Here is a 23,176-nt window from a genome sequence, read left to right as displayed (position 1 = left end):
AATCACTTTGTTTTTTTTGTCATCTAAAACAATATTTATTTGCATTATTGTAACTGCAAAGTCAGTCACCATATATCAACTGATGCCTAAAGTTTGCATCCCTTTGTTGGCCAGTGCAAGAGTATAGGAAGTATGTGTGGAGATTGCCCTGCAGAGAACTTATAGATCTAGATCATTCATTCGTTCTCAATGTTATAATATACTAAGCATATATTAAAGATGATCATTATGGTGGTACATTCAGTAGACTTTAATGACTCGCACTGCAGCCATACAAAATTTTTCCTCTATGAACACATTTTGCAAAATGTTTTAGCTGCCTATAATTAAAACAACAGGAAAACATGTATAGAGGACTTGATAATTATCTGATATGAATTTCCAAATGCAAAGAAAACTGAATTGTGATGTAAAGCAAGAATGACGCATTTACATAACGGAGTTCAGTAGGTGAATTATTGTCATAAAGAAGTATCCTATAAAATTTCCTAGGCAGTACATTCCCAGGTAGTACATAACTAAGGCACCAACAAAGCCATGGGCTTTCGTCCAAAAGTCATTCCCAACTTATTTAACAACATTTTATTTGAGTAAAATATGCTACTTGGTTAATAAACAAGAAGTCTTTCCTTTCTATACTGTTGCTTCCATGCTGTAAGTCTGCAGTGAAAATTTCTGTCAGTAATATAAACAATTCTGCAAGTTCACTTCAAAGATTATTTTGTAACATTTCAAAATGCTTACAATAGATACCAAAGTATATGTTGTTCCATTGCAATATACGCTTCCTTTATCAGTGAGGTGTAACCCTGTCATTAAATGACAGCTCCCATGGCAATTTTCTGACTAACTATCAATCACTCATCCAGGTACTTATACATGACACTCTTATCCTATTTGTTCCATGCTATTCTTTTCATCCTGTCCGCGTGGACAGAAAATCACCACACACGGACGTTTTATCCTAGTTGATAATGTCCGTCCGGACAGAAAATACTGTCCTCCGGACACTTCCCCCCGGGAAAGTTGTCCTACAGACACAATTCTCAGGGAAAAGTGTGCGTGAGACGCCGGACACTATTCCCTGCCACACCAGCACAACAACACAAGGCCAAGTCAAAGTCAAAGTGAACAGTGAACTCCCTTCCTCTCACACAATATCATAAGTAGTCTACACTACATATAGCATAAACACTGTAGAAACACACACACATACATCTCTAACCCCTCGACCCCCATCTCTCCTTATCTCTCCTTCAACCTGCCTGACCTCCATAAGCACCAACTTTCAGACTTTCACTGGCTCACACCCTAGAATTCAATCTCCATAGCAACAATATTTACAAGGTATAGTTAAAGAGGTATATTATAGAAATAGAAAGTTGAGATACATAGATTGTTCATGGTTATAGAAAGAGAAAGTTGAGATATATAGATTGTTCATGGTTATATAGTCTTTATGTTTGTTCTCGACAAACGTACCAGGCCTCAAATTTCACAATTTTTAGGGCAAGGCCACTCTGGCCTTGAATTGGGCAAAATTTTAAAGGGCACCAAGGCCATGAGGTAAGGCACCAAGGCCAACTTGCATCTTAACGAAGGGCAACAAGGCCATAAAAAATGACATCATGAAACAATTTCTGTTCAGCTCCTGGCGGATGTTTTAATAAGGCAGAACACTACAGTAGAAGGTGGTTTCTCTCACTTTGCTCTCCTTTTTGTCAATAGAATTATTTAACCCCTACTCTTATTCGAATCCTTCCTCACCCTTAGCAAAATCAAACATCATTATGGTAACTCAACTCATAAATTTATGGACAGACTCTGATTATGGGGATATCTCATGTAAACTGTAAACCCTTATCAGTTTACTGGGGTATTCCTCAATCCAAGCCAACACTAATTGAACAGAACAGCCTTTTTGAGTTTGATGGGTTGTTTATAGGGGTGGTTAGGCTTATAGGGTTAATGCTGAAAATGTAACTATAACAACAGTAAGTTCTTTTAATCTTGTTTTCCCGTTCTTTTTTTTTTTGTGGGGAAATTTTATTTACACATGAAACACTCCCTGTTCCGGCTGCCGCCTTGTGCCATTTATCCAATAATGTTTCTAGAGAAAAAAGTTTGTGTCTCAGGGACGCAAGCCTCCCAAAAAGTTTGCGTCACGTTAAAGCTTGCACCCGATCAAACACCAATTGCGTTTATAGTATGAACTACTTTTACTAGTTTAGTTGTAAAGATGTGATCGTGTTACTGCCTGTACTTAGTGAATGGGATACACAATTGATAGGGCAGATGGCTCAGTGCCTTAGCTTAGCTGTTTGACAAGGGCAGCCCGGCCCACCCCTTCTTTGCCCACCCTGCCGTTTCAACCAATTTTCCCCCACCCCCTCTTCTTCGTCCGCCCTTGTACTTCCCTACTCGCCAACTCAGTAGTGCTAGCTCTGTGCTTTGACCTTGCAGCGATTCCAACAACCAACTCTTCAAACATCCTTGTACCTACAGTGTGCATATCTCTCGCTAAATTCCATACAGTTCACTGTACTATTGCTTGTACATAAACCTGTTCGAACTTCATTTTCAACTACACATGCGCAAATCCTCAAAACCTGATCCAACATTTATCCTGGGCTAGGCTCTTTGCAAACAATCATCTCTACGAAAATTACAGTTGGCCTAAACTTCAATAACTACTTTTGACGATTCACAGTAGTTTACACACGAACGTTGCACCAAAAAAAAATACTGAAGCACGTGGTCAATTGGACCGCGAAAAAATATGCAACTGAAACTACTGTGGTGTGAATGCACATTTTACATTACCAACTATCAATGCAGAGAGAAGAATCATACTATGAGATGTAATATCCTTTTCAGGATCAGAGATGTTAGCTTCCCACAAAATTCATAGATTTTCCCAACTCATAACATTTTCTGATCAAAACAATGATTCAAATATTACGTGATAGTCTCAGAAACAATTCAAGTGCATCTTCATACCAGGAGTTATTGTTGTCAAAAGTTACGTAGGACGGTATGCTGCAAGGCCTAACGTTAGGATATTTGAGTGCACACATATAATATGCACACCTATACAATGCACACCTATACAACAAACTTTGTTATCTCTACACAGGGAAAAGTAATGTTGCAAGTTATTAATGTTAAACACCTTCGTGTTCATTGAGCAGTACAGGTGCAAAAATGTTTTCAGACAATGGATAGGGACTATTAGCCAATCAAATCACAGGAATTTTGGAAAAGCATCATTGTCTATTTTTAGCATGAAAATCTCGGTAATGGAGTGTTGTAAACCCTGTACCTTGTGGTTGATTGTTATGATATATTTATTTACAAATGAATTCTATTATCTGTAGGATTGGGAGGAATTTTGGTTCTTGTCAGAAGAAGTTGTGGTTTTTTGAAAGAAATAATGAAAGATGTTCATTCAAAAATGTGTTTTGTTATGTTTTCCGTTAACTTAGTTGTCAAGGTGAACTTGGGGTTTGTTTCTCAAAAAAAAAATGTTTGCATCCCGGGACGCAAGCAATTTGAAGATTTTGCGTTCGTAACAATGCTGTTATCGCTTACATAAAATATAAGTTTGATCTCAAAAAGGGCACGGCGGCCTTCGAAGAAAAAGGGCAGGCCATTTTGGCCGTAAAACGTCAGATTTCCTAAAGGCACCAAGGCCAGTTGGAAGGGCACCGTCGGCCATGGCCGTCGTGGCCGCAGGGAAATTTGAGACCTGACGTACAGTATGAAACAATTGTAAGAATTTGAAAACATAAGACATTTTAAAACATGCAGTAACACAATATACAAAGCTCAGGACAATGGCAAGAGAGTACAGTCGGAACAGAAGAAACGGCCAGACGAGATCTAACGTTGAAAGTTTTCATTATAAAGTTTGATGCATTGTGGAATGAATGAGGAAGAATGTAATTCGTATGAGACGGTGGTAGCCACATCCTTCCACTTTGGTGGAGTAGGTGGCTATCATCGCTCATGATTCTATCTGTTTTCACTCTCATTAGATGATGATATGTAGTAGGCAAAGTTGGCTGATTTGTCCGGGGCAGACGACCTGCTTGCCGAATTATTAGCTAAGTAGTAGGACCGTGGAATGTGTCTGGTGATCCAACCTATAAATGTTGGTCAATGACTATAACTATAATTTTAAGTACAGACATTGCTAGGTAACTCTGTGTTGTCTGCTGCTCTAAGCCCACATATGCATTTACTAGTTAGTAAATCACAAAGGGCAATGGGGGAGAGTAATGCAGTATAGCAGATTATCAGTACCACCCTGGAACACATTACAGTACATGATAACATGACCCTCTATGACTGGTACGCGGCTTTACTGTGTGATGAAACCTCCAGGTTTTACTCAATGGTGTCAACAGTATTGATACACACAGAGTGGTGCATCATGCATTTGTTTAGTTGCAATTTGTTTCTCGGAAGTGTTAGTGAACGCTGGCCAATGCAAATGGTATGCATGTGGTGAAGCAGAGATTAACTGTATTCGAAATGGTATCAATGAATGGTCACTATGTGTGTTTTCTGGATAAGTATGAATTGAGTATGTAGTAAACAGGGTTAAAACATTAACATGAAAAGAATAGTCCAGGTCAAAATGTCTTTTTAATATGTTAAAGAGGAACATAAATTAGCATTCTGGTGAAATTTGCGTTCAATTTCTATGTACCGTTTTGAGATCGTTCAGTCTATATACAGATGGAGCAAGTTGATCGTTAATGATATTGAATCTCACATAAAGGAGCTGTAAACAGTAATCTTAGTGTTGTTGGTACGGTACCATTCGGTGTTATTGATACTGATGGTATAACCGGAATATAAATTCATTCATTTAATTTTTCTTGCAAAGTAAATTTCCATGTACATGGCTGGATGATAACAAACAATGGACATTGACCCTATTGGCTCTGTCCAGATGTTCAGTTTGAAAATATGTGCCTCAGGGCATTTCTTTTCCCAAAAATTCCAGTGCCATTATTTTGCAGTACACCTTGTTGATTCCCCAGTCTATGGTGTTTTAGTAAGTGCATTCCCTCAAAAATTCATAAGATCTAGTGTAAATCTGCGACTGTCTGACTGTTGTGTATATTTTGAAGTAGACTTTTGTTGCTTGAATATGTTTCAATTGCAAAAATTATTACTTCATATTGTTATTACCTGCTGAAATATGTATTATTGTTATGCAGCTTTGTGAACATTTTTCAAAGGTGATGTCCAAAACGCTCATTAAGTAACTTTTATTAAACACTGAGGATTTGAACTATATGTTCAAAACTGTCACTATAACCATGTAGGTAACTTGTCAACAACAAAGACCCCTTTCTGTTTGAAATGTAACTTTGGATTTGATATGCTTTGTGTAGAAAACATGATAGTGATGTCCTAATACAGTTGTGATGTCCGAAACATAGTCCACGACAGTCTTATTCAAATCTATAAAACAAGTGTTTGCATTTTCCATTATTTCATTGAATTTGATATTGTTTGTGAACATCACATATCATGATGTACTGATATATATTGCCAAGTGTTAACAAGCATGACCTTCGTTTAATAATTGTCTTGTTGATCACTTGGATTACTTGTATCCCTTTCTTTGTTTCCAACTTGTAAGACAGGAAGGGTTTATATATCTGTTTTAGTAGGGTTATCAATTTAATAAAATGTTTTTCTATTCATTATTATTGCCTTTAAATGAACATCATTTGTTTGATTACTAAATAGTAGGTTATATTAGATAAAATATTGGTGGGTGATGTACAAAACCAGATCTATTTGGTGGAGTGATGTCCGAAACAAGAATTAAGAAAAAAAATTCTGAGGACATGACCCAGAATTTTCAGCTTTTGGTTAATATATGTGCTTATGTTGTGGTTATATTTTATGGTATAAGTGTTACTATAACTTTCAATTTTGTTCTTTAAAGAAAACTTTAACTTTATTTCAGGAAAAATTAGAAATTTTTCTAAAGATACTCTAATATTTTATAAATGACATCATCAATATCACGGAAAACTTGTCTTACAATAGCAAATTTTATGTTAATAATGAAAATAACATAAGAATTCCAAAATGTAGCAGCAATGGAGTCCCACACCACCATTAAAAAAAGAAGAATTTAGGAAAATTTAAAGATTGTCAAACTTTCAACCATCTTGATTATAATTTCCGGAATAGTTTAAGGTCTGGTCAATTCTGATTCATAAATTGCAGATATTAGTTATGTTATTTATTTAGAATAGAAGTTCTAAACTGTAATTTGAAAATTTGCTACCTCTGGCAACCAATTTGGGGGCAACAGACCCATACCATGTTTCATCTGTGTAAGAATGTAAAAACTTTCCTTTCCTTCTGTCTTTGCACTGCTTCAGGCCCCTGACACTGTAAGTACTGAACTTAAGAATGCATGCCATGCTTGAATACGTGAATTAAAGCAAACTGAAGAATACTATATAGTAAGCAAAGGCTTGGCGAGATACTTAGAGGACAGAGGGAAGTACAATACTTTGAATTATGTTGATACCATATGTACAACAAGCAAAAGGTGGATACAATAAGGAACATCAAATAGCATACTGAAGTATGTAAAAAAGCAATGATGGCCAAGTCTCATGATCTTGAAGACCTAGCCACAAACATATAACTAGAAAAAATGGAAACAAAATGGAAAAGCCAAGCCATTCAATTGGCAGCCTTTCCAATCAGTAATGATTGAAAACAGGTCAACCAGAAAGGGTTGTAGAATGCCCCACTAAGTCCCACAGTAACATGATGGCAGACAAGTATCGTAATAATAATAATATAACATGACACTCACCACATAAAACACGTATAAGTCAACTGGAGCTTGTTTGACGCATTTTCTTTTCTCTCTGAGGTCAGTTGGGGTAAGATCATCAATTATGAAAAAGCTATCATTCTCTAGTGCTCTCCCCCTGGCACTCACCACATAAAACACCTATAAGTCAACTGAACAAGGAGTGGTTAAGCTAGAATATATAAGTGGCAAAGTAAATCCCTGTAGTTCATATGCATTAATAACGGAAGGCTGTTGTAACACTCAGTGGTTTGATGACTGCTAACGGTAAGGTGCGCCATCTTGGGATATCCATACTCGCCCAGAGAAGTGTAACTCGTCCCATTCCGAAATAGTCTGAAGCTTGTTTGGCGTATTTTCTTTTCTCTCTGAGGTCAGTTGGGGTAAGATCATCAATTATGAAAAAACTATCATTCTTTAGTGTTCTCCTTGCTTCCCTTAGTGTTTTCAGCTTGTCCTGAAAAAAAATAACAGATTTACCAGGCTATGTCGGCTTCTTACCTGCACACTCTTACCATCTCTGTTAGCAAGTTTGATTTTACAGGTTGGAATACCCATTTTCTGTAACACCTGCTGATGCTATTTCCGTGCAATCTTCTTTTTTTTCGAGAAAGGGTATCCAACAATTCGCAAATTGTTGCAGAAAGAAAACCTCTCATGGTTGTAAATCGTGGCAGAATGTTTATCTCTGTGTGCTTCCAACTTCTCAACTCGTTTTGATAAACTTTCACATACTTTGTTTTCTTTTTCTACTTCTGTAAGTCTGATACACTGAATATCAAGGGCTGTTCCAAAGTCTCTCTGTAGCTATTTAAGTTTAGTGAAAATGTTTTGAACCGTCTCCTCCAAGGCATCCTATATACTCTGATTACACTCAGTATCGGAGCATTCATTGTCTGATTCAGCTTGCCTGGTGCTGTAGCATAGGTTCGGAGTTGACATTGTTGTATTTTGCTGCTTGAGATTTTCCCATTTTAATGTTCAGAACTTCAGATGACAGCTAAGATATGAAAATATGCTCAGCAAAGTATATCCCACTTTTGTTGGACAAAGATGATGTGAGAGTCATCAAAATAAAGAAAATTTGAGAGCTTTACTCTCCTGCCATGTCCTTTGACCTTCCACAATACCAAGGGTCTAATACCTGCTTGGTTTCTTGAGACTTGTTCTTTCTATTGATACTAAGATACTGTACCTCTGGCAGCACATCCTGGTAGACCTGATAGACCTAACTAAGAAAGATATACTAGTGTCGTTATATTAAGGGAGCATCATATATTACCAACCAGCTAAACTTGGAGCATGCATAAAACTAGATGCTCTTGACAAGCTTGCTCTCCTATAGAGAAGATAGGGTATGACAGCTGCTTGGTATTTTTATGGTGTGTTCTTATTATTGCTAGTAAGATACCCTATATGCCATATGTAGTTCTGTCCCATCTACTGGCAAAGTTGCTCAATTGATGTTGCAATTGAAAGAGGAACTGTCTCATGTCAACATGTCACGAATGTGTGGTAAACATCATTTGTTCACACAGTGCAAGAATAAATTTGATAATTTCAACAATAAGAGAGGAATCTTAACAATGATATGGCAGTCATACAAGTGACTATTTTATCATGTAACATTATAGCATCATGTATCTTTCATCGTATTTCTATCATTTAAGCTCAACACAATTGTGTTTGTGATTAAAAGTCCAGATTTTAGAAGATTATTGTAGCAATAAACAACGAAGAATAACAAGATCTCATGGAAAGTACATCTGTACATAACAAATAACAGTAGAATTGTAAACAGAAACAGAACCATGGAATTATATGAACTGATTTGGTTCAACTTTGCTGCCCAGGGTGTATTTTATTAATTAATAATGATGAAAATGCTATGTTAGCAAAAATCAAGGATATGAGAACTTAAATAATAATGAAAAACTTTCCAAACACAAGTTTTTGTTTCAAAATATTGATTGATCATTGAAAATAAACTGGACATACTTGTGAAATTTCTATGATTTGGGCTGCCTCGGGTGATTGGACACACTACTTTGCCTTGCAATTACCTCTGTGCAATCTGTGAATTGATCCCTTTCTTCTTCTTTTTTAGACCCACAAGAACATCCTCAGAATGAAGAATATTGGGGACATGTTAATCCTATAGGACCCAGAGCTTGCTATGATGAAGGCAAGAGAGTAGCAGAGACAATGTGTTATGCATATGCAAAGCAGGTATATGTTCCTTATAAATGCAAATTGTAACAATTCATGTATGCTCTCATTAGCTGGTCATTGCATCTTTTTTTTTATTCCATCAGGCTACAAAATAGTGTTGAAAAAGGATAAACACTTTCCTTCTGGGTACCTGTCTGTTTGTCTCCTGCATAGAAATGTATCTGCAAGCAGTGAACAATGGTAGTGAATTTATTATTCAATTTAAGTTCCTAGGCCAGGTATTTATGGCTTGGAAAACTTAAGAATGTTTACAGTCAGCTTCCTGCTCCAATCGCTACTAGAATATATATGCAAAATGACAAAAAGAGTAACTAGGAAATTATAAACAGTGAATGAACAAAGAATTATTGGCATCAATGAACATACAATTGACTGGGAAATTATGAGAAAATTGAAGCAAAGAAGATATTGGGCAACACTTTTGATAAGAGAAGCAGTTATTGCAATTTAGTAAGTTTTAGCAACCACTTTTCATTGACTCAATTGAAGTTTCGTCACTACTTCAGTGTTTGTGAGTTTTTGGATCATCATGCTGTCACTCTTATATTTATATATTTATATTTATATTTTGAAGATACTGAGTTAATGTTAACATACTTCTGTCTCACTTATGTTTCACTGTCACTCTAGGAAAATGTTGAAGTGCGAGTAGCTAGAATATTCAACACCTTTGGTCCCAGAATGCACATGAACGATGGTCGAGTGGTCAGCAATTTCATCATCCAGTCTCTCAAGGGAGAACCAATAACAATATTTGGATCTGGCAAGCAGACTAGGTCATTCCAGTATGTTTCGTAAGTACCTGTATTATTGCTCTAGTTTATATGTGACAAGCAAACATGTAATTACTTGGATTGTTGCCACAAATGCTATATGAACCCTCAGAAGGCAGTTATTTTCAAAACTAACATCAGTCAATTCTGACTGCAAAAGCAACTATTGTGGTAAGATAGAACCCCAAGTAAACAGTGATTTAAACTGTCTGCAGGTGCTCTTTTGTAAGCAATAATCAGTTGGGGAAGTTTGTAATCCAGCGGGTCCATCTCTTCAGGTCCAATGTTTCATTAGTGCATTTTTCATGTCACAGGTTTCGTTTTGTGGAATATATGTCAGTTTTTAAGTAACGGCGGCTCTTTGGTCATGAGCATTTAAAAAGATAGTTCTCTTCGTAAGAAATATGCCTTCATTGGCAGCATTTATATCTTCCAAATAATTGTTTTGTAAGAATGTTCTTACCTATTTTACGGACCAGGGTATCTCGAAGTATCCCCTTTAAGCCTTTTAAGGTGGCTAAAGGGAACTACAGTGTTTCTATCTAAGTATTGATATGTTTCCACTTTCCAAGGGCCTAGGGTAAGTTTCTTGTCCAATAGAATGCTAGCCTGAAACTTTTGCTTGACTTCCCACAGTGTGCAGGCAACTTTTGTCTGTTAAATAAATTCTGTTAAAGTCAGCTTGGTTAACAGTGTAGGGAATAATCTGAGATTTTATTAAACTCATAGAGGTCATTGCAGTTCCTGCAAATGTTTCTTGGACTGACTTCAGAGCTAAGTGGAGTGTCTTTTGGAAGTGACAACATCTTGAGTCGCAAGTAAAGCTGTTTTTCTCCAAACGTCAGAAAATGTTTGCAGTTATTGAAGTTTGTCAAGAGAGATTGATTTCCATAGTCCAAACTAAGCATGATGAGTATCTATCCTGAAGGTCTATAGGTCTGTGTTTTGATGGTCCTATGCCATGGGCTTCACAGTACCAGTTTTGTAGAGTAAAATACTGCAGACTTTTCTCATCAATTTCTCTTGAAGGAGTAATGTATCAAATATTTAGTTTCCATGATTATAACACTCTGGATTTTCTCATAATGGGAATTTCAACTGCCTCATTTGATAATCAGAACAAAAAAAAGACAAAACACATTGCATGTTTAAGGAGCAGACAGAGCCCCTCAAGTTACGGAAAAAAAGTAACAAGTTGTAACCACGATACTCTGAGTTTTGGATTTTTAAAATCCAAGAATTAGTGATAAGGGTCTTTTAGAGCTGAGGTGATAAGAAACAAGTCATTATTCATTGCCATTGTGGTAAAAAAGAACAAAAATCACTAACGAAGCATATGAAATCTGCGAGGTGGCTAGGCTTCATTGTGACATACACTTACAATGTTAGGATAGAATTTGGTTTAGTAACACAAACAAGGGAAGAAAGAAAGTTTCGTGTCAAAATACAAATATACAAGAGGTGGCCAAACATTTCATGCATGATTCTTTTGGGTGTTTGCACATAATTTTTATTATTATTCACACACTGTAGGTGATTTTTTGCAAACAATTTCATATTTATATTGACACATCAACACGGCAACATACAGAAACGCTGTACTCAAAGCCAACGACTTCATCATTTGGCTAGTGATGGCAGAATGTCATTTCTCAGAAAAGTTGCTAAATTACTAAAATCGTAGGGTCTTCACTTAATTGTCTTTGTTAGAAAAAACATTCATCAGGTAGAATTAAATTATCGAATGAACCTTACAATTGTACTTGGTACTTTTATATTAGTAACAGGGATGCCAGAATTCCGGCAATACCCAGAATTCTGGCTTTTTTCCAATTTTGAAATTTAGTTCCGGCTCCACACGATCTTTCCGTCCCAGTTGAAACAGGCATGAGCTTTTTCTGCTAATTATCCTAACAACACTGTAGCATATGCAAATTAGAGCCTATACCGCAATTTTTCTCTGGTTTTTCATAAAGTTCCCAACAGTATTGCAGTGATATTTTCTTAAGTTTCCCATGATTTTAAAGTATTTTAGTATCATTAGAGTAGGGAAAAATATTAAAATTTGTGGCTTTCTTTGGAAGTGACTCAAAAACGGAGATAATTCCGGAAATTTCCTCTCGGACTAGGCCCTACATACGAAACATAGATGTCCCGGAAAAGTTCCTAAAGTTCATTTCCTGGCCTGGCAATTCAGAATGAGACTTCTGGGGTACTTAGGCATATTTCACCTTACCGAAAGTGCTGTTTAAGGTTAAAGTATCAAACATGTGACCATTATCCAGTTATGTTTGTTTTAATCTTATGGTGTTGTTTCTCATTTTCTTATTGTATTTTTTATAGTATTTTTTGGAAGTGTAAATTTCTAAAACTTGATATCTCAAAATAAAGTTCAGATAAGAATAAAATTCAGATGCAACATACAAGGCCTGGGAAGTTCCATTTCTGGTGATCTGGGAGGGATATTTTGGCAAAATATTCTTGCAAATATTCAGGCCCTAGGGGCAAAGCCTGCTTGCATCCCTGTAGTAAATGTTGATAGTAAAATGTAGATAGTATGTCTTTAAATGTTAAAATATGTTTTGTTTGATACAGAAATTGTTAAACATCTATACAATAATCCATGTACCTGAAGCTTTGGTTATTACTCAGATGTTGATAGGGATCATGTAAGTTGGCTTTAAATAAAAGGAAAAATGGAAAAATATCTATATTGAAAATAACTGCTTGCACGGTAGAAGAGGTATAATGAACACACATATTTTTTATGTATTTTGAAATTTCTGAAAGCTAGGGAAACCAACACCACACCCACACATCATAAACCAAGTTTTCAATAAAGATATACTCCCACAGTCTAAAATAATCCTGAAGAAAAGTTAAGAAAGCTGGCCACTGAAGGAATGACATTCAGCCCTTTACAACAGAAAATGTAATTTTTTACTATAATAAGAATTAAATTCAAAACCTGAGCCAAGTCACCACCAAATTTGCAATTTTGGCATTTGATGGGTTAATATTTACATCATTTCGGTTAAAGATATTTTGTAGGAATACCAATTACTTTTGAGCATAGGAGCAATAAAAAACATATGTGTTGAATGGTTTGCATATAAATGAGACAAAAGTTGCATACTTTTGAATTTCCACCTTTATATTGTAGGGAATAATCCTATGAAATAGCCGATATTGGAACCAACAGAGTTTTATTTCCATGGTACACTTAAAAGGTATAAGGCAATATAAATACCATTCCTCACCTGAAGTTAATATACTTTTGACTACCTTAGATTGGATTTGTTTGGGTGTTTTAAAGGTTCTATCAACCTTTTGTACACAGATTTGCTGCTCAGATGATTGCTTCTTAACAACATGTTTAGATAAAAGTTAACCGGTCTGAATGCACATTCATGTAGGTTCCTAAGTCAATTTGGCCTCAAAGACTTAATGGACTTTACAATGCCATAGTATTCTAAAAAGTGTGTAGGATCCTGACAATTATTAACAAATTCCTTGAGTGTGAAGAAGTCACCTTTATGAGACACAAGGTCATGAACAAAATTTAACTTCTACATCAATCCAATGACTATAACAAACTGGCTTATTCCCAACCCAGATTAAGCTGTTGTTCCTATAGGAAGACTTAAGGCAATCTGTGCATCATTGAAAGAATCCAGCACATTGTGTAAATTAGAATATGTTAACCCAAGTATTTCTTTCCAGAAGGAGTTGGTAACTTTAGAGCTGATAACTTTATCAAAATAGACGCCTTTCATAAACAAATTATCAAATTTTATACCATATAACAAACTTATTTTTAAGCCTAAACAGTAGCTAACAAAGTCAACCATTTTAAGACCACCTTAAGAAAAATCTTTGATTATCTGATAATAACAAACACGATCAGATTTATAATGCTAAGCAAATTTAAAAAGTAAGGAGTTGATCTTTGTCATAAAGTCAGCACCTGGTAATGCCATTGTCTACAGTAATAGTTAAATAATGGGAGACTTAGCGACTTGACAACTGTAATACCACTTAGTACAGTTAAATTGCACTTAAGCCAAACCTTGATTAAGCTATTCATTTTTGCTAAAACGTTTTCGTAACTCTTACTTATCATACTAAACACATACATTAAAAGTAATGCCTTGTAGTTTAAAATCATCACCACAGTTACATCAAATTCTATTACCACTTTTAGTACTCATGGAAGACCCTCACCAAGATCAGATACTAAAAGATAGACTTTTCTACATTCATCTTCAAGCCAGACAATAACCCAAATAGTTAGAGTTAATTGAAAAGATTACGAAATGATGCTTCCTCTGCATGAATAAAGAAGGTTGTGTCATCAGTGTATTGAACCAATTAAGTCTCATGTCCTCCACCTATTCTACTGCCACAAATGGAGGTATTGTTACAAATGATAACATTTAATAACATGGGAAAAACAAATAGGGTGATGATGGATCCCAATGTCTGCAACCTCATTCAACAGGGAAGCTTTCCGTGAGGAAACCATTCACAGGGACTGACGAGAAGGCTTGGTTGTAAAAAGTGTCAAACCACTTAAGAATAGATAGACCAAACTTGAAAAGAGAAGAAAGTACCTTGATAATAAAAGCTGGAAAGCTGTCAAAAGCTTCTTAGCAAATAGAGAGCCTGCTAACTAAACATAATATCGTATATTTTACGTATACTGTCGCTAATGTAGCAACTTTTAAGAAAACCACTCTGATTTGCAAAATTAAAGAAGCAAGTACATTTTTATGGAATACAAGAAGTAATCTTGAAGATTACTTTAAGAAGAGAAATTGGTCTCCAATTGTTTAGGTAATTCCTAGGTTTATCCTTCGTAATGACGGTGATCACGCCACACCTCTGGGTAATTACAATAAAAGAGTTATCATTACCATAGGAGCACACCAGAAAGCCTGTCTCTCCAAAAAACTTATAGAACTGCACTGTGAACCTATCAGATCCAGGAGATATATTTTTCTTCTTTTAGCATTCATATACTTTTAAGCCTGCGAAGTCACTAACAGATAACTTTGGTACATTATGAGAGAACTTCCATTAACATCTTTAGAATCCTTAGAGCTGACCAATCCTCTATAAAACTTGTACACTTCATGCAGGATATTTTTGTGATCCCAAACATCCTCATTCATATCATTGGTTAAATGACCAATAATCTTACTGCTTTACTAGCTTGATGTCTTTTTTCGAGGCTAAAGAAAAATTTTGATGATTTTTCTTTCCCTTCAACCCACTGCAAGTGAGACCTTATCATATTACCCTTGATTCTATGAGCCTGAATCATCTCTAGTTCACTTTGCAAATCATTGAAATACCTTCTTTATTCAATGCTTTCTTGTCTGTTACATTCTAAATGCTAACTAAGAGACACATCACTCTTTGTTTCTCTGCTTTTTTATTTTTTATAGAACGCATGCAAAATAGTTTACCCTGAATATCCATATAAAGTTAAGTCTTCAAAATTGAGTTTCGTTTGGAAGAGTTAACACAGTGTCGGGACAATGCAGGGTACATTCATAATCATGTCTTTGATATTGGTCAATTCTCCATAACCCTTGTAGTAATTTATGGTCCAAATACCGACTTGCCAGATTTCTTTGTAGAAATGTTGTAGAAAGAAACACTTACCACACTGTCCAAATGAAAAGTATAATTCATATCTCTTCAAACATTCCCACCTGCTTTGACAACAAAAAAGTTCTCAATGTAGGTCCATCCTCTTTTTGGTACAGTAACCTCAAATTACTGAAGCAGTTTCTCTGTTGATCCATCATATTTTACATTGGTTTTCTATCAGATCTCTTTTACCTCTGAGTCATGAGAGAGCTGCACGTAAAGCTTTCTCCCGGTCACTATATCAAAAAAATCTCACATGGATGGGAGGTGGTCTTCTAGTATTGATGGGACCGGGACCAACTTTAGACATATGGCTCTTTCAATCTCAGTGTCATCAAATCCCATTAGTACACTCAGCACCTCTCGTTTAACCCATAGCTCACATGGTATTTCATTTGACTCTGGAACACTGTGAAAACCAAGATTGTTTTTTACGAGAAAATTATTGGAATCAGTCTCTTTGGGAATTGCTTGGGACAACATGAGTGCAGCCAGTGCTTCAATGATTCTGTGACATAATTTAGGTTGTTCATCACTTTCCTCTAAAGGATATATTTTGTAAAGCACAGAGATACCATTTTCCAGTGTGCAATCAGAAGTAGAATGTACATATTTACTTCACTCCTCGCTTACCTGTCTCCTCACAACCTTAGCACCTCATTCTACCGTGTCTAGTATGCCCTGGTAATCTTTTAACACTGTGCACCCTCAGCGACTGGCTCCCCCGGTCGTTGCCCTTCTCATTCTACGATCCAAAGTGTTTACATATGCGTTTTCGTAGTGGATACAAAATCTTACCAAAATTTCCCGGAGTACATTGGATTTTTACCTTACTATACATCAGGGTTGTCCAACCTACGGCCCGCGGGCCACAGTCCGGCCAGCCGCAGGGTTGCATCCGGCCCGCCAGAGATGCTCTGCGGTGCGAAATTTTAGTAAGCAGATTTATTGATAACAATTTGAAGCTATATAATCAATCATTCGAACCTTCTGGGTCCAAAAAACTGCATACAGGTCAGTTTGTGTGACACTCTCTCAGCGGCGGGGGGGGGGGGGCTGGACTTTATTCATCTGTTTTATCAGGAAGGAAAATAAATCAGTGTGCTCCGCGCGCAGTGCTCACATTTTGTTGCCTTGGGCTTCGGCGAAAAATTCAAGCGTAGGGTTCATGCGGCCCCCTCCTTCATCATAATCATTCCATGTGGCCCTCCTCTGCAAAAGGTTGGACAACCCTGCTGTACATCCTTTGGGATTTCAGAACGTTTACAGTCTTTAACAGTAGGGATGCACCGGATCCAAATTTTTGGATCCGGCTGGAACCGGATTTTGCCGGATAGTACATGAAATCCGGCCGGATAAAATCCGGCCGGAACCGGATTTTTTCATTACACAAAAAAAAATCATTAATAAGAAGTAGAAGTATGAAACAAGGAGCAAATCTTAGGTGAGGTATACGCATATTATAAAGAAGGTGAAATTAAGACCCCATTTATGAGATTAAATATGACTTGAAGTGGTGTAATCTACATTCTTTAATAAAATAACTACAAAATAATTGTTGACAAGCTTGATATAGTATGTAAAATTGTTTGCTGGAAAAATACTGCATACTACCTATGAAGTTTGTTTTTAAACGGGAAGCTACATTTCACAAAATCTCATACTTTATACTGAATAAAAAGATTATTTAATTGTTGTAGTAACACTACTATTGTTGTAGTAACACTACTAGTGTTAGCTCAGTGGTTAACGCCGGTGCCTTTCAATCATAAGGTCCCCGGTTCGAGTCACTCCCAGATTAATGTATGTCGTCCAGTTACAGAGTTGTTGACAATTAACAATTCATAATCATGGACGTTAAAGATGAATGTAAGAGACTGACTTCAGTCAGCTTGCGGCCTTGATAAGCCAATGAGGCTTCTTCGCGAGTTCCTGCTTGCAGGAGGATCTAATATATACATACATACTATCAGGATTTAGAATTGTCTTTTATTATTCATTATTTGGTAACAAATTTTTACACTGCAATATTATCTGTAAAAAAAAAGAAAAAGCATTGCATCTTTCCAGAAGTGGAAGAAACTTCTTATCTATCTTTTATCTTTCCTTTAAAATGGAATTAAATGTTCATTAGAACACTTAATGATTTATGTTTTTCATGAACTTTTAGGAACTTTCATGGTGACAAGAGATATCTCTTTCTGTGAGAAAATTAGATACTGTTTTTTCTGTGACTGGCACCCCATTTGGTGGAAACTCTTCTAGTCCATTGCTTCATCTATTTATAAAAGTGACAAGATTACAATTTGCATATTGCCATGACCACAAACAATGAGTAACAATTGACAGCTTTCTAGACAGGAAATGGACTGTAGTGGTCCACAAAAAGATCCATTGTTTTGACTTCTTAAGGCCCTAATGCACATGTTTGGATTTTGGACATTTCATTTCATGCAAGTGTTTCTCTCTGACCATATTTAAGAGATTGTTTCACACATAAAAATTCAGAGAAAACATGAATGCCAACAATAATGGGAAAGTAAAGATTCAATGGAACAGTATTTTGACTGATAAGTATATGAATGGTCTATTTTAACTGCACAATATTAAACTGATGAAGGCTGCAAGAAATGATTTCACTGCAAACTGTATTTGTTGTATATAGCTTCATATTATTACAGTAGTTGTATTATTTTGGTTGATCTTTAGAAACAGTGGGTCAGACCATTGAGAAAATTAAATTAAACATTTTAAACCTAATTTTTCCTTACTTTGAATGTTTTTATTAATATTTGGAAATAGGTTACATTGATTTAAGTTAATATGAACACTATTTAAGGAATAATTCAGGCCAGATTTTGAAAAAGATCCGGGCAGATTTTGAGAAATATCCGGCCGGATTTTGAAAAATATCCGGCCGGAACCGGATAATTTCTCACTATCCGGCCGGAGAGATGTGGTGGGAGATGGAGTGGAGAGGCCAAGAGAGGGCCGGAGGAGAGAGAAAGAGGAGAGAGAGACGAGAGAGATTGTGCCCCCCAAGGTCCCGGCGTCGTCCGGATCTGATATGACCAAGGGAAAAGGCAAGGGCAAGGCTCCGCCCAAGAAAAAGCCCATGAGGAAATCTATCCCGACCGGATCGGACAGACCGTCCAGGTCGCAGAGAGCGGCACCCGGCATGGTGCGCGCACAGAGGTGGGCTCTGGCGAGACCCCAGAGGGAGTCCGGAACCGAAGGTCCACTCCAGATCCGAGACCGGTCCCGAAGCCGGTAACTGGAGCTACAGTCAACTTCTTGGTCCCCAGACCGGGGTAGCAGGGGCAGGACCCCCGTCCGTAGGTCTCCAAGACGGATCCAGAGCCAGTCCCGGAGCCAAGAACCAATGAGATCTACGACTGCTGGGTCCCCAGAACGGGGGGAGCAGGGGCAGAAGCTCGGTCCGAAGATCTCCCAACCGGATCCTAAATTGGTCCCGAAGCCGGGAGCCGAAGAGTTTGACAACTGCTGGGTCCCCAGAATGGGGAAGCAGGGGCAAGGGCCCAATCCGGAAAGAGAACCGGTCCCAAACGAGGTCCCCACGGCGAAGGGAGAAACACTTATCTCCATTTCAGACGAGCCCTCGCCCTCTTCCGACGACGGTTTTCGGAAATCCAAGAGGAGACGTCGGTCCCCAGGACCGCAACAAGAGGAAGAGCCAGCTTGGATGGCTTGTTGACAGGCCTTCTCCGTCCCCTGCTAGAAGGGGAACGACAAAGACAGGCACCAAACACAGACGTCGGTGCCGAGGAACGATTGCGACCCACGGCCAGCCCGGCTGCGACACCACGATCTATCCCAGATCAAAGAATAGAACCTGATTTGTTCCCTGGTGAGGACGTTATTGATTGCAGAGCGTTGGTCAACCTGTCCGGCCTAGATGACAAGGTCGACCCTATAGACTTCGGAGTTACAGAGGATGGCTACTCCCACTTCCCAGAGGAGGAGGAGGCTCCTATATCGGGAGGAGTGTTGCCCTCGGAACTGACAGCTCGAGCTGCAGAGATCTTCCGGAGACACTTGGGGTTCGAGGAACCACAACGCCCAGCTTGTGTCTCAAAATTGACATCAACAGGGGAAGCTCCGTCCCGCCCAAAGTCCACTATGCCGGTGGACGCTTCCTGCTACGACAGGTTTGAATCTATCGCAGAAAAGCGCCGGTGGACGGCGTTTCCAGCAAAGGCGGAACGGGCCGTCAGAGTTCCAGACGAATAACAAGAATACTAATAAGTAAAATTTATATAGCGCATAATCAGCAAAGCTGCTCAAAGCGCTTTACAAATGTAAAACCTAAAAACAAATAGTAACAAAAACCGAAATATTAAATATATAGAACCAATAAGGCAAAAAAAAATGTAAAAGCCAAAAGCAACAATAGGAAAAACACACTCGTACTAAACGATACTAAAAACTAAAACGCACATAATCCAAAACAATTTCAGAAGTATGTAAATAGTAAAATAGATTAAATCATAGCCTATGTTTAAATATAAATAGGTATGAGAAACTATAGTACAGTAAGACAATTATTGTAAAAGCCTAAAACAGATAGTAATAAACACCCAATACTAAACGATAAAAAATAGAACCCTAAACGTAGTAAATAAATACCCATTTTTTTTCTTTTTCTTTTAAAGAAATGTTAAGAATTAAGTAAGTAGTTCTAAACGTAGTATCTATGCGTAATAAAAGTTAAAACACAGTCAATTACACAGTAAAAGCGAGTCTAAAATAATATGTTTTCAAAGCAGTTTTAAAAGTGTTAAGAGAACTGCATACACGCACAGAGGCGGTAAGGCGTTCCATAATCTGGGAGCGCTGACTGAGAAGGCTCTGTCTCCGGTCTTGCATCTTGTTCTCTTCTCCTTGAGCAATTCTTGTGATGATGACCGTAGGGTTCTGCTAGGTTTGTACGGTGTAAGGAGACAAGACAGGTAGCAGGGGGCGAGACCGTGCAAAGCTTTGTAGGTGAGTAGGTTAATTTTAAACTTCACTCGATAGTTTATTGGTATGCAGTGATTCCAGTAGTGGTGTGACATGGTCTCTTTTCCTTTTCTTACACACTATACGAGCAGCATTTTATTTAACAATTTCCAGCTTGCGAGTTGTAAAGTTGGGGAGTCCAAACAGCAGGCTATTTACATAATCCAGACAGGACGTGATGATAGCGTTGACCAATGTAGCAGTGGCATCACGAGTCAGGAATGGGCGGATATATGATATCTGGCAGAGATATAAGTAGCACGTCCTAACAACACTGTTAATATGGGGGATCATGCGTAATTCTGAGTCTAAAACAGCTCCTATGTTACGGGCTGATACACTTGCAGCAATCTTTGTAGTTCCTATCGTAATTTTTGTGATGTGACAGAAGCCTGGAAGGACCTGTTCAAGTGCCCAACCATCCCCCAGGAGGCCAAGGAAAAACTACAGGCAGACCAGGGACCTTCTTCCTCCCAAGTCTTCAAGAATCATAACCAACGTAAGCCGACTTACTGGTTGATGTAGACACGGCAGCCTGTTCTGGCATGAAGTTCACCTCGTACTCATGTTGACGGCAGAAGTCCTGATGCGTTACCATCAGCAACTCCTCCAGGACGAGAAACAGGTCACAAGACCCGTGGCAGGACAGCTTCTGCTCATGTTGAGCCCTCTGGTACGACTAGCCTACGACCAGTTTGCTAGGGTAGCGATTCAGTTGGCTAGAGCCTGACGCGAAAACGTCGTCTCATCCATCAGATGGCCCTCAGTAGAAGCTCAGTTTCGGATTCTATCCCTCCTGTGCCTCGACGACGATCTTTTCACCGGGAGCTTCCAACAGTGACAAGTGGGCGTTGGATACTATCACACATGGATACTGTTACGTTGGAATGCGAGAGGTCCCGATAATTTTGAGGTGGGTAATTTTTAACGGGACACAAGCCTGGGTTCGTCTCTGGAAGGAACACAGACAAATTGACGAGTCTAGAGAATTTGAATGAGAACGTAAACTATATTGAACAATGGAGTTTGAACCAACAACAACAAGTGGTCATTACAAATATATAGTAAATTACTCGCAAACTTAACAAGATAGGATACACTTTAAAACATGCTGGTCTCTTCCAACGGCAATATCCCGCAGCGGCCACAACCTTGGTGTCTCGATGACGCTTCTCGGTCCGTTGTACCGCGAAATTCACTGGGCCTTGACCAAGTTTCTCGCGATCCCAGAAACAGCAGTCACCTTCTTTCTGGCGATGCTCCAAAATAGAAGACGGACTTCCAGCCACAATCAAGTGAAGCACAAGTCGAACTTCTCGCCGACTAAATATCACCAGAGTCAGTCCAAAATCAGCTTTATAGCCACCTACTCCTGGCGTAACGAACTTCCTCAACTGAGACAGAAATTCTTCACCTCCGAAATAATGACTGGAAAACTGTAGTTTCACAGCAAAGTCCTCTTCGAACTTCTGAATGGAAGTGTAGAATCAATCTTGGTATCGATATCTCAATCCCTCAGAAACTACTGGCAGTTGAGCTCTGACGATATATAGTAGAATTGTATACTATGTGTCGTCGGTTGTAATCGTTCAGAAACTGAATCCTTTCCGATCTGGGGCCGGTTTTTATACGATTCCCCATGTCAAGAATCATCTGAATCTTTCTTGATACACCTGAGTAACAATTCGACCCAGTTTCTGCGTTCCCGGAAGTCCTTTAATAAATACAATAAGATTGTTTACAATGTGACGTCATTCCAGTCATCAGAATATAGGTCACAGGTGCTATGGAATGTGCTAGCCTCCACAGGAATAGTCTATAGGCCGTCCGTGTGGTAAACAACTCGCGAAACTGGTCCAATGCATATCTCGCGGAACATTCCAGAGAAACCACGAAGATGCGAGCACAGCGTACAACAGGGTTTCAGGTAAACCGACGGGAAACCGAGACCAGCATGTCATCATAAGGAATATACCAGAACAATCAGGTATTGCTCATTACATAAATAACATTCTGACACGGTAACCCGACCTAATTTCTCAAATATTGATTCGTCACGTAGGCCATTTCAAATACTTCCTATATATAAAAGTAGGTTTTTCACCAACAGTGACTAGTGTTAGGCTAGAATGGGCCCTCGTAACAATACAAAATAGAATTCACCTCCAGCCCGCCTTTCGGGGGCGGAGGAAGGCGAACCCCAACACCCACGAACCCCGTCCAAAAATTGGCTCTCGAGGGGGAGATTGCGGCCCTGCTGGCCAAGCGGGCAATTGTAGAGGTGCTGGAGGGGACGAGACCCCTCTTCTGGTCGTCATTCTTTCTGACCACAAAACAGGACGGAACCTGGCATCCCATCCTAAACCTCAAGCCCCTCAACCAAAACTGTCAGGACAAAACACTGCCGCATGGAAACCCTGAACGTTATCTTACCCCTTCTCAGAAAGGGCATGTGGGCGGCGACTGTAGACTTAAAGGACGCCTACTTACACATCCGAATGAGCAAAGACCATCGTCGCTTCTTAGCCTTCCATTACGCCGGCCGAGACTACCTTTTCAGGGCACTCCCGTTCGGGCTATCCACCGCCCCGAGGGTCTTCACCAGAGTGGCGGGAGCCACAGTCTCCTTAAG

General features: G+C 38.5%; 1 protein-coding gene across 9 annotated transcripts in view; it reads left to right on the top strand.

The window, feature by feature from the left end:
* Positions 1 to 23,176, top strand: part of LOC139976469 (UDP-glucuronic acid decarboxylase 1-like) — an 87,390-nt gene that overhangs the window by 45,849 nt on the left and 18,365 nt on the right. For all 9 annotated transcript variants that reach the window (XR_011796189.1, XM_071985296.1, XM_071985286.1 and 6 more), the window contains 2 exons: positions 8,970 to 9,091; positions 9,725 to 9,888. Coding sequence is in view for 8 of the 9 variants with exons in the window: in XM_071985296.1 (XP_071841397.1) it covers positions 8,970 to 9,091; positions 9,725 to 9,888 (286 nt within the window). In the remaining variant the exon portion in view is untranslated. The remainder of the gene's footprint in view (positions 1 to 8,969; positions 9,092 to 9,724; positions 9,889 to 23,176) is intronic.

The sequence above is a fragment of the Apostichopus japonicus genome, chromosome 2, assembly GCF_037975245.1.
Source record: "Apostichopus japonicus isolate 1M-3 chromosome 2, ASM3797524v1, whole genome shotgun sequence".
Classification (NCBI taxonomy): domain Eukaryota; kingdom Metazoa; phylum Echinodermata; class Holothuroidea; order Aspidochirotida; family Stichopodidae; genus Apostichopus; species Apostichopus japonicus.
The sequence above is the reverse complement of the archived record's forward strand: the minus strand, read 5'-3'. Positions and strand labels throughout refer to the sequence as shown.